At 35.4% G+C, this 16530-nt stretch overlaps 1 protein-coding gene across 2 annotated transcripts in view; it reads left to right on the top strand.

The window, feature by feature from the left end:
* PKN2 (protein kinase N2) overlaps positions 1-16530 on the top strand; it is a 180263-nt gene that overhangs the window by 57859 nt on the left and 105874 nt on the right. For both annotated transcript variants that reach the window (XM_066268724.1, XM_066268725.1), the window contains exon 2: positions 3663-3963. In XM_066268724.1, coding sequence (XP_066124821.1) covers positions 3663-3963 — 301 coding nt within the window. The remainder of the gene's footprint in view (positions 1-3662; positions 3964-16530) is intronic.

Below are 16530 nucleotides of genomic sequence, written 5' to 3'. Positions count from 1 at the left end.
AGCAAAGAGAATTGGAAGAGATAGTAGAAGGAAGAAGAAAAGGTAGTGTATTTTAAAGGTGCAGCATGCATAGTAGCTGAACCAACGGAGATTGTCTTTGTCAGTGGACTTCGGTAATTTGAGTGGAATTTAGGAAGCAAATTGGAAAGAAATGGGAGCTGAAGTAGGCAAGGGCCTTCAAAGAGTTTGCATCAAGAACAGAAGCCATTTTCATATCAGTGTTGTTTGTTTATTTGTTTACAGCCTTTAAATCTTAGTCTATGATTCTCAAACTAAGCAAGAGAGCTCTCTGGGGTGCCTCTGCAAACTCAGGATGCTGCAATATATTTTAAATTATTTAGGGAAACACAGTGACACCATTTGTTGAATACTGTATGAAGTAGCTGGAGTCAGTTAAGTTTTAATATTAGATTTTTCTACATTTCCTGTGTACCATGGAACAGGAAATGAAAATGGGGGGTAACCAGTCATTTTATAGTTTGAGGAATTGTGAAGGTGCCCAACAGGCAGACACATCCCATCAACAAGCAACTGTGGTTATTAAAGAATAAAATAAGTGTAATGTTTTATTTTGTATCATTTCAAATAGCTACTAAGTTGTAAGTGTTTATTGAATTCCTTGACCTTACTACTTAATGTATGGAATTGTTAGGTACTTCTTTTGGCCTATGGTGTATAAGGAAAAAATTACTGAAACACTAAGGTCACCAGGAACCAAAAAATTTAAGGAACCTCTGGCTTAATGCATAATTAGGGGATGTTTTATTGCTTCATATTTATTTTGAAATATCCCCTAATTCTTCTCACAAAAATTAGGGGATGTTTTATCGCTTCATATTCATTTTGAAGTATCCCCTAATTTTTGTGAGTAGTATATTAGAAAACAAACTTGTGAAAGCAATTCATGTGCTGTTTTCTAACTTTATAAGGATAGAAATAAATGTATTTAGAGGAATGCAGTTACCTTCAACTTCTTCATCTAAGCATTCGTTGTTTCAGTCTATTTTATCTGAAGCTTGACAGCAGAAATGTGGGATTTTATTTTTGACAGTAGTCATATGTGTTACTGTTTTGATAACAAGCTAAAGGTGCAGTTATAAACTTTGGAAATTGAATAAATAAATATTAAGACTTACATTCCTAAATGTAAAAAACCTAGATAGTAAAAAACCGAGACATTTTGGTTCAGGTGGATCTTTCTATATCCATGTAGATAAGAAGCACATTTAAGGCCAATAGGTATAGATCACCTATCCCAGGAATTCTTAGTCTAATATCCTTGGAATCTGGAAATCATACAAACATGTCATTTTCTTTTTTTTAGTGAGAGAAAGAGAGAGGGACAGATGAACAGGAAGGGGGAGAGATGAGAAGCATCAATTCTTCTTTGCAGCACTTTAATTGTTCATCAATTGCTTTCTCATATGTGCCTTGACTGGGGGCTCCAACTGAGCCAGTGACCTTGGGCTCAAGCCAGCGAACATGAGTTCATGTCAATGATCCCATGCTCAAGCCAGTGACTCTGTGCTCAAGCCAGTGACCTCGGGGTTTTGAACCTGGGTCCTCTGTGTCCCAGGCCAATGCTGTATCCACTGTGCCACTGCCTGTTCGGGCCAAACATGTCATTTTCTTTGTTCTACTATTTGTTTTTGTCTAAGTTTTAAAGGAGTTCTTGGCCCTAAAAAGGTTAGGAACAGAATTATAGATCAGCTACTTCATTTTTTGCATACTGGCACAGGCTCTTTAGAGGTTAAGGATTAGATGTAAAAGTATTTGCATCAAGAATTTAAATAGAGCTTTATTTATATAGATTTGATGAATTCCCAAAGAAATTAAAGAAAATTTTTTAATTAATAAGGTCTGTGGTTAAAAAGGTACATAAAGGGTACACAGTAAAATGTCTCTTTTTATGCCCTTCACAAACTGAATTTCTCTTTCAAAAGGTAAACATTATCTCTAGTTTCTTGTGTTTCAGAAATTAACAAATTTTATTTTTATTTTAAAAAGTTTTCTGATTAATTTTAGAGAGGAGAAGGTGGGGGAGAGAACATCAATATTGTACCCATGCCTGACCAGGTGGTGGCACAGTGCATAGAGCGTGGAACTGGGACATGGAAGACCCAGGTTTGAAACCCCAAGGTCACCTGCTTGAGCAAGGGGTCATCAGTCTGCTGTAGCCCCTCAGTCAAGGCACATATGAGAAAGCAATCAATGAACAGCTAAGGTGCCACAACGAAGAATTGATGCTTCTCATCTCTCTCCCTTCCTATCTGTCTGCCCCTTGTCTGTCCCACTGTCTGACTCTCTCTCTCTGTCTCTGTAAAAAAAAAAAAAAAAAGTACCCTGACTGAGGATCAAACCATCAAACTCTGCACTTTGGGATAGTGCTCTAACCAACTGAGTTATCCAGCCAGGGTCAGAAATTAACAATTTTAAAACCAAGATTATTAGAATAATGGAATTTAAAATACAGAATGATGTACATATACCTAGAATATAACTTTAGTTAGATAAATAACTGATACTCTATTAGTAGGACATAATTAGATATAGTTTATATTTTCTAGTAATGATGTTTTTGTAGTGAGTCAATGAAATTACCAGTTGAGATAGCCGTGAAATATATAAGTAGAGTTCTGAATGCAGTCTGAATGCATGAAATTCATTAACTAAAAGGTGGTCAAAAGGATATAACTTTATTTTTGCCAATATTAGTTTATTTGAAGAGGTTTCTTATCTGTAGAAGATAAAATAGAATTTTATCTCACTGTGGAACTTAATTTTCACTTACAAAGTGATAACAGTGGGCCAAGAATTCTATGTGGAGCATCACATATAATATTTTGAATGATCACAACAGCTCTGAATGGTGACTAACATTATTATTCAGATTTTATAGATGATTAAACTGAGTATTTGAAAAGTTAAATAACTTCCCAAGATTCACAGTGTTGGCATTGGATCTAACTTGTAGTCAAGATATCGAAAATCTATTTTTATACCATCTTTGTGTGTAGTTATATTGTATTTATTTTAATATAAATTTGTCAGGTAATGCTATTAGTTAGTGGACAGTAGCCCTGGCCAGTGTGCTCAGTGGTAGAGCATCGGCCTAGTGTGCGGGAGTCCCAGGTTCGATTCCGGTCAGGCCACACAGGAGAAGCGCCCATCTGCTTCTCCAACCCTCCCCCTTTCCTTCCCCTCTGTCTCTCTCTTCCCCTCCCGCAGCCAAGACTCCATTGGAGCAAAGTTGGCCCGGGCGCTGAGGATGGCTCTGTGGCCTCTGCCTCAGGCCCTAAAATGGCTCTGGTTGCAACAGAGCGACACCCCAGAGGGGCAGAGCATCGCCCCCTGGTGGGCATGCTGGGTGGATCCCGGTTGGTCGCATGCGGGAGTCTGTCTGACTGCCTCCCTGTTTCCAACTTCAGAAAAATTAAAATAAAATAAATAAAAATTATAGTTAGTGGACAGTTTTTGAACTTAGGAATTTGTATTATATAAAGGTAAATAGTCTTATTACTTCTTTAAAAAATTAAATGTAATTAAATGTGTAATGTACTTAATAAAGAATATTTATATATAGTTTTATTATGCTGCACATGTTTCTAAATTGTTTACTTTTCTAAACTCTCACAATATGTACGGTTATTTTTTTTCTGTAGGGAGATTCCCGAAGTCTTTCATTTTCTGAGAATGTGAGTACTGTTCAGAAATTAGACTTTTCAGATACAATGGTGCAACAGAAATTGGATGATATCAAGGATCGAATCAAGAGAGAAATAAGGAAAGAACTGAAAATCAAAGAAGGAGCTGAAAATCTAAGGAAAGTCACAACAGATAAAAAAAGTTTGGCTTATGTGGACAACATTTTGAAAAAATCAAACAAAAAATTAGAAGAACTGCATCACAAGCTACAGGAACTAAATGCACATATTGTTGTATCAGATCCAGAAGATGTTGCAGGTATATATATATATTTCTTTTCATTTGTTGTTTATATGGTATACTAATATGAAATATATTATTTTAAAAAAACAGTAAGTATTATGATGAAAGTATAGGGTTTGTATTTTCTCTTACAGTTAAGGACAGTTAAGGTCTTGTTTATATTCTGTTCAGAAGTGCACTGCACTGATGGATATGAAAATTATAACATTTACTTAGAGATGAGTAACTTTGCTGTCTACTTTCTTACCCTCTGCCAGTAAGATATTACTTGGAGTTACTTTTCAATATTAATGTTTTGTATTAAGTCAGTCACATGTTGTTACCTGATTCATTCTTTTGATCAGCAGCACAAGTTTGCCAGATGACTTTTTAAAGTTAAAAATGCAGTGTGTATCCAAGGGCTGTTTTTATTTATTTATTTTTTATTTATTATTTTTTTTCTGAAGTGGAAACGGGGAGACAGTCAGACAGACTCCCGCATGCACCTGACTGGGATCCACCCAGCACACCCACCAGGGGCAACGCTCTGCCCACCAGGGGGTGATGCTCTGCCCCTCCAGGGCGTCGCTCTGTTGCGACCAGAGCCACTCTATCGCCTGAGGCAGAGGCCATGGAGCCATCCTCAGCGCCTGGGCCAACTTTGCTCCAATGGAGCCTTGGCTGCAGGAGGGGAAGAGATAGACAGAGAGGGAGGAGAGGGGAGGGGTGGAGAAGCAGATGGGCGCTTCTCCTGTGTGCCCTGGCCGGGAATCAAACCCGGGACTTCTGCACGCCAGGCTTACGCTCTACCACTGAGCCAACCAGCCAGGGCCCAAGGGCTGTTTTTAAATTTGGCAAATGTAATTAATCAAACCTTTGACTTTTGTTCTTTGTGCTTTAAGCAACTAAGTTAACTAAACCACCAGCATATTGTTTAAAAAAAGAAGAAAATTTTAAAAGCCAAACACTACTTATTTTCCTAAAAATAAAAAATAAAAGGATACTATAACCCATAAATCCAGCTGAAGAATATAATTCTAAAACAGAATTAACGAATACTCATGTTGGAAATTTTTTAGTGCTATAGAGAGTAAAAATAGAAAAACTACTGCACTTCATCTCAAGACTTTCTCTCTAAAGGTAGCAATACTAACTTTTTGTTGATTATGCTTCCAGAAAAGAATTTGTATCAATATTCACCCATTAATATATGCATTCTTTCTAAAACATTTTACTTAAAACGTTATTTAATACATATATCTTTGACCTATTTTGTCTTTGCAAAAATTATATTTTAGGCAAGGTGTTTAATCTTTATAACTCAGTTTCTTTATCTGCAAAGAAAGGGAGTGGTATATGTAGAGTAGTAATTTATCAAACACTGAAGAAATTTTAGAAGAAACAGGTCAGGTAATGAGAAATGACAGATATAAGTAAAATTAAATTTAATTAGGAAAATTTATATATATTTGACTAAGAACTTCAAATTACCAGTCTCAAAAGTTGCAAAAAATACTTCTGATATTCAGTGTATTTGACAGAACTTGTTTTAATACATCAATTTGAACATTTGGGACTTACCTTTGGGATTTAATTTGGAGAACTGTTATATAGAGATTACAAGCTTGTAAGAATAATTAAATCTTCCAAATGAAAGAGAAACAAGCCTTCTTTTTTTTTTTTTTTAAAGCTTAGTTTGTTTGTTTTTTTTATAATTTTATTTTTTTAATGGGGTGACATCAATAAATCAGGATACATATATTCAAAGATAACAAGTCCAGGTTATCTTGTCATTCAATTATGTTGCATACCCACCACCCAAAGTCAGATTGTCCTCTGTCACCTTCTATCTTGTTTTCTTTGTGCCCCTCCCACCCCCTATCCCTCTCCCATTCCCCCCTCCCCCCCGTAACCACCACACTCTTATCAATGTCTCTTAGTTTCACTATTATGTCCCACCTACGTATGGAATAATACAGTTCCTGTTTTTTTCTGATTTACTTATTTCGCTTCGTATCATGTTATCAAGATCCCACCATTTTGCTGTAAATGTTCCGATGTCATCATTTCTTATGGCTGAGTAGTATTCCATAGTGTATATGTGCCACATCTTCTTTATCCAGTCATCTATTGATGGGCTTTTTGGTTGTTTCCATGTCCTGGCCACTGTAAACAATGCTGCAATAAACATGGGGCTGCATGTGTCTTTACGTATCAATGTTTCTGAGTTTTGGGGATATATACCCAGTAGAGGGATTGCTGGGTCATAAGGTAGTTCTATTTTCAGTTTTTTGAGGAACCACCATACTTTCTTCCATAATGGTTGTACTACTTTACATTCCCACCAACAGTGTATGAGGGTTCCTTTTTCTCCACAGCCTCTCCAACATTTGCTATTACCTGACTTGCTAATAACAGCTAATCGAACAGGTGTGAGGTGGTATCTCATTGCCGTTTTGATTTGCATTTCTCTAATAGCTAAAGAAGATGAGCATCTTTTCATATATCTGTTGGCCATTTGTATTTCTTCCTGTGAGAAGTGTCTATTCATATCCTCTTCCCATTTTTTTATTGGATAGTTTGTTTGTTTGTTGTTGAGTTTTATGAGTTCTTTGTATATTTTGGATATTAGGCCCTTATCTGAGCTGTTGTTTGAAAATATCATTTCCCATTTAGTTGGCTTTCTGTTTATTTTGTTATCAGTTTCCCTTGCTGAGCAAAAACTTCTTAGTCTGATGTAGTCCCATTCATTAATTTTTGCCTTCACTTCTCTTGCCATTGGAGTCAAATTCATAAAATGCTCTTTAAAACCCAGGTCCATGAGTTGAGTACCTATGTCTTCCTCTATGTACTTAATTGTTTCAGGTCTTATGTTTAGATCTTTGATCCATTTTGAGTTAATTTTTGTACAGGGGGAGAGACTGTAGTCCAGTTTCATTCTTTTGCATGTGGCTTTCCAGTTTTCCCAGCACCATTTATTGAAGAGGCTTTCTTTTCTCCATTGTGTGTTGTTGGCCCCTTTATCAAAAATTATTTGACTATATATATGTGGTTTTATTTCTGGACTTTCTATTCTGTTCCATTGGTCTGAGTGTCTATTTTTCTGCCAATACCATGCTGTTTTGATTGTCGTGGCCCTATAATAGAGTTTGAAGTCAGGTATTGTTATGCCCCCAGCTTCATTCTTTTTCTTTAGGATTGCTTTGGCTATTCGGGGTTTTTTATAGTTCCATATAAATCTGATGATTTTTTGCTCTATTTCTTTAAAAAATGTCATTGGAATTTTGATGGGAATTTCATTAAATTTGTATATTGCTTTGGGTAATATAGCCATCTTGATTATATTTATTCTTCCTAGCCAAGAACAAGGTATATTCTTCCATCTCATTATATCTTTTTCGATTTCCCTTAACAATGGTTTATAGTTTTCATTATATAAGTCCTTTACATTCTTTGTTATGTTTATTCCTAAGTATTTTATTTTTTTTGTTGCAATCGTGAAGGGGATTATTCTTTTGAGTTCCTTCTCAATTGTTTCATTGTTGGCATATAGAAAGGCTATTGACTTCTGTATGTTAATTTTGTATCCTGCGACCTTACTGTATTGGCTTATTGTTTCTAGTAGTCTTTTTGTGGATTCTTTGGGGTTTTCGATGTATAGGATCATATCATCTGCAAAAAGTGATACCTTTACTTCTTCTTTTCCGATATGGATGCCTTTTATTTCTTTGTCTTGTCTGATTGCTCTGGCTAGAACCTCTAGTACCACATTAAATAAGAGTGGAGAGAGTGGACAACCCTGTCTTGTTCCTGATTTAAGGGGGAAAGCCTTCAGTTTAGTGCCATTTAATATGATGTTAGCTGATGGTTTATCATATATGGCCTTTATCATGTTGAGATATTTTCCTTCTATACCCATTTTGTTGAGAGTCTTAAACATAAAATTGTGTTGTATTTTATCGAAAGCCTTTTCTGCGTCTATTGATAAGATCATGTGGTTTTTGTTCTTTGTTTTGTTGATATGGTGTATTACATTAACCGTTTTACGTATGTTGAACCATCCTTGAGATTCTGGGATGAATCCCACTTGATCATGATGTATTATTTTTTTAATATGTTGTTGTATTCGATTTGCTAGTATTTTGTTTAGTATTTTAGCATCTGTATTCATTAGAGATATTGGTCTGTAGTTTTCTTTTTTTGTGCCATCCTTGCCTGGTTTTGGTATGAGGGTTATGTTGGCCTCATAAAATGTGTTTGGAAGTATTGCTTCTTCTTCAATTTTTTGGAAGACTTTGAGTAGAATAGGAACCAAGTCTTCTTTGAATGTTTGATAAAATTCGCTGGTATAGCCGTCAGGGCCTGGACTTTTATTTTTGGGGAGGTTTTTAATGGTTTTTTCTATTTCTTCTCTACTGATAGGTCTGTTTAGGCTTTCTGCTTCTTCTTGACTCAGTCTAGGAAGGTTGTATTGTTCTAGGAATTTGTCCATTTCTTCTAGGTTGTTGAATTTAGTGGCATAAAGTTTTTCATAGTATTCTACAATAATTCTTTGTATATCTACGGTGTCCGTGGTGATTTCTCCTCTTTCATTTTGGATTTTGTTTATATGAGTTCTTTCTCTTTTTTCCTTGGTAAGTCTTGCCAAGGGTTTGTCAATTTTGTTGATCTTTTCAAAGAACCAGCTCCTTGTTCTATTAATTTTTTCTATAGTTTTTCTGTTCTCTAATTCATTTATTTCTGCTCTGATTTTTATTATCTCCTTTCTTCGGCTGGTTTTGGGTTGTCTTTGTTCTTCTTTTTCTAGTTCCTTAAGGTGGGAAGTTAAGTGGTTCACTTGGGCTCTCTCTTGTTTGTTCATATATGCCTGAAGCGATATGAACTTCCCTCTTATCACTGCTTTTGCTGCATCCCATAGATTCTGATATGTCGTATTGTCATTTTCATTAGTCTGTATATATCTTTTGATCTCTGCACTTATTTCTTCTTTGACCCATTCATTTTTTAAAAGTATGTTGTTTAGTTTCCACATTTTTGTGGGATTTTTTTCCTCTTTTTTGCAGTTGAATTCTAGTTTCAAGGCTTTATGATCAGAAAATAGGCTTGGTACAACTTCAATTTTTCTGAATTTGCTGATATTGTTTTTGTGGCCCAACATATGGTCAATTCTTGAGAATGATCCATGTACACTGGAGAAAAATGTATACTCAGTCACTTTGGGATGAAATGTCCTGTAGATGTCTATCATATCCAGGTGCTCTAGTGTTTTGTTTAAGGCCACTATATCTTTGTTGATTCTCTGTTTGGATGACCGATCTAGAGCCGTCAGCGGTGTATTGAGGTCTCCAAGTATGATTGTATTTTTGTCAGTTTTTGTTTTAAGATCAATAAGTAGCTGTCTTATATATTTTGGTGCTCCTTGGTTTGGTGCATATATATTAAGAATTGTTATGTCTTCTTGATTCAGTGTCCCCTTAGCCATTATGAAATGGCCATTTTTGTCTCTAAGTACTTTTCCTGTCTTGTAGTCAGCATTATCCGATATGAGTATTGCTACACCTGCTTTTTTTTGGATGTTATTTGCTTGGAGTATTGTTTTCCAGCCTTTCACTTTGAATTTGTTTTTATCCTTGTTACTTAGATGAGTTTCCTGTAGGCAGCATACAGTTGGATTTTCTTTTTTAATCCATTCTGCTACTCTGTGCCTTTTTATTGGTGAGTTTAATCCGTTTACATTTAGTGTAATTATTGATACTTGTGAGTTCCCTATTGCCATTTTATATCTTGCTTTCTGTTAGTTTTGTGTCTTGTTTGATCCTTCTCTTTCGTTTTTCTATCTTTTGTTTTTATTTGGTTGTATTCCATACATCTTTCCTCTGTTGCTATCTTTTTTATCTCATGTGCTTCTGTGGTGGTTTTTTCAATGGTGGTTACCTTTGAGTAATGAAAAGGGTCCCTACCCTGTTCATTGTAGCGAACTATTTTGTGAGTACTTTTGCACTCCATCTTCCTTTGCTACTGTTAATCTCCGTCTTCTCCCCCTCTTTCTTTTTGTCGTTGTCACAGTTTAAATTTGGTTTTATTGTGTTCTTCTTGGAGCTTTTACTTGTGGCTCTGTTTTTTTTTGTTCTTTGTATCTGATTGGAGAACCCCCTTTAGTAATTCCTGGAGTGGGGGTTTTCTGATGATAAATTCCCTCATCTTTTCTGTATCTGTGAATGTTTTTATTTCTCCTTCGTATTTGAAGGATAACTTTGATGGGTATAATATTCGTGGCTGAAAGTTCCTCTCTTTCAGGACTTTAAATATTGGGGTCCACTCTCTTCTAGCTTGTAGAGTTTCTGCTGAGAAATCTGATGATAATCTAATGGGCCTTCCTTTATATGTTGTATTCTTCTTTTCCCTGGCTGCCTTGAGAATTTTTTCTTTGCTGTTGGTTTGTGTCAATTTCATTATGATATGCCTTGGAGTAGGTTTGTTGGGGTTAAGAAAACTTGGAGTTCTGTTTGCTTCTTGAACTTGAGGCTTTAGTTCTTTCCACAGGCTTGGGAAGTTCTCATCAATTATTTGTTTAAGTATGTTCTCCATTCCATTTTCTCTCTCTTCTCCCTCTGATATACCTATTATTCTTATGTTATTCTTTTTGATGGAGTCAGATAATTCTTGTAGGGCTATCTCATTTTTTTTTATTTTTGAGTCTCTTTCTTCTTCTCTCTGTTGTGCCTCAAGTTGCTTGTCTTCTATTTCACTAATCCTCTCTTCTATCTGACCTGTTCTATTAGCTAAGCTTGTTACTTCGTTTTTCAGCTCGTGAATTGAGTTTTTCATCTCTGTTTGATTTGTTTTTATAGTTTCAATTTCCTTGGACATATATTCTTTGTGTTCATGGAGTTGTTTTCTGATTTCCCTATATTGCCTTTCTGTGTTTTCTTGTATATCTCGGAGGATTTTTAGGATTTCTATCTTGAATTCTCTGTCATTTAGCTCCAAGGTTTCCAATATATTAAATTTTTTCTCCATAGATTTTTCCTCATCTAGCTGTGTTACCTCTCTTTCTTTTGTATCCATGATATTCGATTTTCTCTTCCTTAATGGCATCTGAGGGTGGTTTTGTTGATAGTATTAATGAGATTTAATAAAGAATAAAAAGTTAAAAAAAATAAAAAAATAACAAATCGAAAAGATTTGTTTTTTTTAAAAAAATTAATAATGAAATAAAGAAAAATAAAATAAAATAAAAATTTTTTAAAAAGGAAATTATTCCCCCCCTCTTTTTTTCCTCTCCTTTCCTCTCCCCTCTTTCTTGAGACAATCTTGTGGTGGACTGTGAGTTATAACAAACAATGCCTGTGATGGAGGGCCTGAATTGGGGAAAAGTAATGAAGGGGCAAAAAAGAGAGAAAGAAAAAAAAAAAAAGAAAAGAAAAAAAAAAGAGCGTATGGACCCACAAAAAGCAAATAAGGAAAAAATTTGGGTCAAGAATAAAATGATTTGCTTTTAGGTGTTGGTTTTCTAAGAGTTATGATGAGAGGAATAAGAGGAAAATGGAAAAATGGGGGGACAAATTAAAAACTTACTATTGTATTTAGTGGAACAAGAACTAGATAATATGGAGAGCCAGGGATGGGAGCACTGCTAGTGAGTTAAAAAGGTGAAGTAAAAACCCCCCAAAATGCCACAAACATAGGTTTGAGTCCCAGATAAGATAATTTGTTTGTTATTGAGGTTTGAATGAGAGGAGATGTAAAGGAGAAAGGAAGAAACTACTATAGAGGGAGAAAAGAAAGAGAGAGAGAGAAAAAAAGAGGGAACCACTAAAAGAAGAAAAAAGAAAGGAGAGAGAGAGAGAGAGTTAAGGGTTTTGGAGTGCAACCCTCATAGAGAGAAAGGAAGAGAAGAGAAATGATAATGGGAGATGTAACACTTATGGGTAGTGTAGTTCAAGGAGAGGAGAGAGTAAGACCGGTAGAGAGTTAATCGGCCAAATTGGAGGAGGAAAAAAAAGTATCAAGAATGAAGATAAGAGAAACAAACGAACAAATATAATAAAATGGGATAGGTTATAAAGTCTGCAGATTATTCTTGATTTTGAGAGGTTATCTTCTTGCTTTTTCTTTTCTCTCCCTCTTCCTGGTCGGTGTCTCTGTACCCCGGGTTCTGCTCCTTTGGCACGCTCAGGTAGAGGTTTGCAGTTGATAAGTCTCTATGGCAATGTCATGTATTGTGCTTTATTCTCGTTGGGAGTCGAGGCTCATTAGCATTTATAGGCTCCGACAGTGAGAGAGTCCATGTTCCTGGAGCCTTTCTCCTAGTCTTTCCTTCCTCAATTAGTAGCCTGATAGTCCAGGTATGGGGTTGCTGCTGCCTCTGCGTGGATAGTAAGAGGCTCAAATTGCTGGCAACTCCCCACTCTATTTCCACTCAGCACAGGGCTCTGGGTAAGGCTCAGTCAGTCAGAGCTGCTAGCATAATCAGGCGGGCTTTCCGCCCACTCGAAGACCTCTGGCTCTGCCACTCTATCCGGTAACACAAGCGGGCGCCCACTTCCGGGGCGCTTGGAGGAAACTCTCACTCACTGTCTGCAACCAGGATATCCGGCCAGCAGTCTCACGCTCTGAGTGAAACCCCCAACCGCAGGGAAAAGTTGCAGCGTTGGAATTGAGTCTCGCTCCGTCCCCGTGTGCGGCTTTTGCAAGGCGCTGGGGCGGCCCGAGATTCCGCTTTGGCCCACCAAAGGCCCCTGACTCTGCCCCTCTCTGCGATAACACGGGTGCGCACTGCCGAGGCACTCGGAGGAATCGCTCACTCCTTATCTGCGTGCGCAAACCAGGATATGAAAGCCTTCTTTTTTTAAAATTTAAATAATCCCAAAGATGTGAATCACAAAGCTATCTAAAAAGAACTCTTCAAATCCTCAGCTAGTATTGTTTTACCCACATATTCAATAATTACATTATAAATGGAAATTTTTATTATGAAAGCGCTTTTTTTAGCAGTGTTATATAAACTTAGAAATAGCCTGTTCTGTTGGAACTCTGCTGAGCTCTACATTTTTTGCCCATTACTTCTTTAGAAAAAGTCTAAAATAGGAAACAGCACTGGAGTTTTAAACTCTGTTTATTTAGAGAAAACATTTTCCTCTTCACAGAATACCCGTAACTACCTTGTAACTGGAATATAAAAGTTTTCACCACATTAAGTTTTCACCCTTTAAAAATTTGAAATTTTACTGTAGTATATACATTATATATGATAAAATGCTCATATTTTTAGTTTATGATTTGATGAGTTTTAACAATGTATATACTCAGGTAACCTTCACTACAACCAGTGAACATTTCCATCATTTTAATGATTCGCTTGTCTACATACCTCTCTCAGTCAATCTCCAATCCCCATCTCTGGTTTAGGCAACTGCTTCTTGACCTTTTATCATTTTAGATTAAATTTGTCTTTCCTAGAGTTTCATATAAAGAAATGACCTTTAAGTCTTACTGTCAAATTCCTTTTCTCTCTCAAAAGCCAATTTAGATATCACTGCAAAACCTTCTTTGACTCTCTCTGATTATCTTCTCTGTTCTACTTTGTCTGTTCGTTGTTGTATTATATTATATTATATTGTACATGTTTATATCACTTACTAAACTGTATGCTCCTTGAGACCAGGTGTATGTTTTCAAGACTTAGAGAACTTGAAACATAGTAGGTATTTAGTTGTGAATGTTCTGTTTCAAAAAGAAAAAGAAACAAAAGAAGCCAGCACAAAAAAAATACTATATAATTGTAATTAATACCAAAACATAATTTATTATGGTACTTGAAAGTTTTAATGACTTGGGGAACAAAGCCTTAAATAAAAGGATAAAGAAATTTAGAAACTTTTTTTACTGATCATATTGACTTTTCAGATAATTTTAAGGCAAATATTATATGAAATATAACTTTCTACTATGACTTTTTAATACTTTGATTTGTTTTTCATAAACTTGACAAGTTGGTTAAAATTTGAATTTATTTAAAAAATAGTTCTTGGAAGTACAGCATCCAGAGATGTATAAAAAAATAATAAAAATAAAAATTGTTCTCTTTGAAAATGGCATATTCATATACTTTGGTAAGTTTTTTTTTTCTTTTTACTGTATTACTGACTTGACAGCATTAAAAGCAACACAGAGGATTAAAGGTAGTACAACATTAATTTTAGGTAAGATTGGCATAAAATTAATACTTTTTACAATGTATACTAAGGTTAATAATTGGTTTAGATTAGGTGTGACAAGAATATTTTAAAAATATAGTACTTTGTTTTCAGTTCTACAGACATTCCCCAGCTTACAATAGTTCAACTTCTGATTTTTCAACTTCGCCAAGGTGCAGAAGCAATGCACACTCTGTAGACACTGTACTTTGAATTTTGCTCTTTTCCTGGGCTAGCACTATGTGGTATGATACTCTTATGATTTGCAGCCATGACAGTGAGCCACAGCTCCCCAGTCAGCCACATGAGCACAAGGGTAAACAACCAATACTGTATAGGGAACTGTGTTGCCAGCATTTTGGGATATTGTGTTTTTGCATCCTATCATGTCTACAGGAACTCCCATTTGAATCTCCCACTTCTGGTGAGGAGGAGAAGGAGAAAGCAGTACTCTTGAGATGAAACTCAAGATAATTGCCTAATTGTAGGCTAATAATGTAAGTGTTCTGAGCACATTTAAAGTAGGCTAGGGTAAGCTATAATGTTCAGTAGGTTATGTGTTTTTCTTTTTCTTTTTTTTAAGTTAGGTGTTGTAAATGCATTTTGATTTAGGATTTTATTTATGATAGGTTTATCAGAATGTAATCCCTTTGTAAAGACTGGAGCTTGTATACATGGATTAATGGCAGAAGTGTTTGGTTAATTCCTGTTGTCTTGGGGGGATTATATAAGCAGAATCAACAACTCATAGAAAGAGAGACAAATTTTAAGTCTGCATTGGATAAATAATTATTGTGTAAGTAGTCATAAAGACTGCTCTTTAAAAAAAAAAAAAGACTGCTCTTAATTCATATCGCAGTAATTAACTATCTTTAGTTCCTTATTTATAAAATAAAGGTTTTTATCAGATGAACTTCAAGACTTTTGACTATAAAACTCTCTGAAATGTTAGTATAGTGTTAAGATCTGATCTTTTGGGACTGTTATTTGTAAAATATATGTATTATTTTTAAGAGTAGTAAGAAATGAATTCTATAAAGCAGAGTGGTAGTCTAAACCTTAGTTGTCACTTGAGGCTCCAAAAGGAAATATTTGGGAAAGAACCAGTTTCCTGATTCTTGGATGCTTGTGTATCCGTAGAGAAGGGGATAGGAATATTTCTGATATTTTATTTAGTATAAGCACCTCTATTTTCATCTTGTTTCCTTTTCTTAATGCCTGTTAACATTTCAATCTTCTCAAGACCCCACAAAACTTAGATTGATTTCTTACCTATTGAGGTAGTAAATATTTTGACATCTAGAATATAAAGCCAGAGAAATACTAATTTAGTATAAAACTAAAATAATAGTATTGTGATTTTTGGAGTTAACTTGGTAACTTATTTTAAATTTTGAAGATATATCTATATTGGAGTTTTCTTTCTTAATGACCAAAGTGCAGTTTCTGAAGTCTTTCTTGAATGAACAGAAATGAGAATTTAATTTTATATTTTTTGCCTATTTAACCTAAATGTGGCATAGAGATTATAGTTGAATTTTATATGTATTAGAATACACTGCTGCCTGACCAAGCAGTGGTGCAGTGGATAGAGCGTTGGACTGGGATGTGGAGGACCCAGATTTGAGACCTTTAGGTTGCCAGCTTGAGCACAGACTCATCTGGTTTGAGCAAAGCTCACCAGCTTGGACCCAAGGTCGCTGGCTCGAGCAAGGGGTTACTCGGTCTGCTGCAGCCCCACGGTCAAGGAATGTAATGAGAAAGCAAATCAATGAACAACTAAGGTGTCACAACGAAAAACTAATGATTGATGCTTCTCATCTCTCTCCATTCCTGTCTGTCCCTATCTATCCCTCTCTATGTCACTGTAAAACAAAAAATACACTGCTCACAAAAATTATGGGATCAGGGAACATGCAGATACCAGTACTTTCAGCCTTTTGTATAGTGCATTTTCACCAATGAAATAAAAGTTGGTTTTGCATCTCATTTGCATAAACAACTTTCTTTGACTTCTCGTTTGCTTTTCTGATATTCTTGTTTAATAAAAAAAATCAAATGCTTTTTTTTTATTGCTTCATATTCATTTTGAAATATCCCTTAATTTTTGTGAGCAAAATATAAGTGGAATCTGTAACTTGGTTTGTTATGTGATTCTACCTACTCCTTATTTCTGATTGAATTTCTTATTTTGAGGTTAAACATATTTCATATTAAGTTGTGAACTCTTAAGGAAGGGATTGCCATTAATGAACTATGATCATTAATTAGCACATTACTTTTACCACCCCTGGATTTGTTTCCTTATCTTTAAAATCATGAGATTAAATGATCTGTAGATTCCTAACACTTGAATTCTTTCATGATGTATGGTTTTTTTTTTAAGTTAACGCACAGTAGTAAT

This window comes from Saccopteryx bilineata, chromosome 3, assembly GCF_036850765.1.
Source record: "Saccopteryx bilineata isolate mSacBil1 chromosome 3, mSacBil1_pri_phased_curated, whole genome shotgun sequence".
Lineage (NCBI taxonomy): Eukaryota > Metazoa > Chordata > Mammalia > Chiroptera > Emballonuridae > Saccopteryx > Saccopteryx bilineata.
The sequence above is the reverse complement of the archived record's forward strand: the minus strand, read 5'-3'. Positions and strand labels throughout refer to the sequence as shown.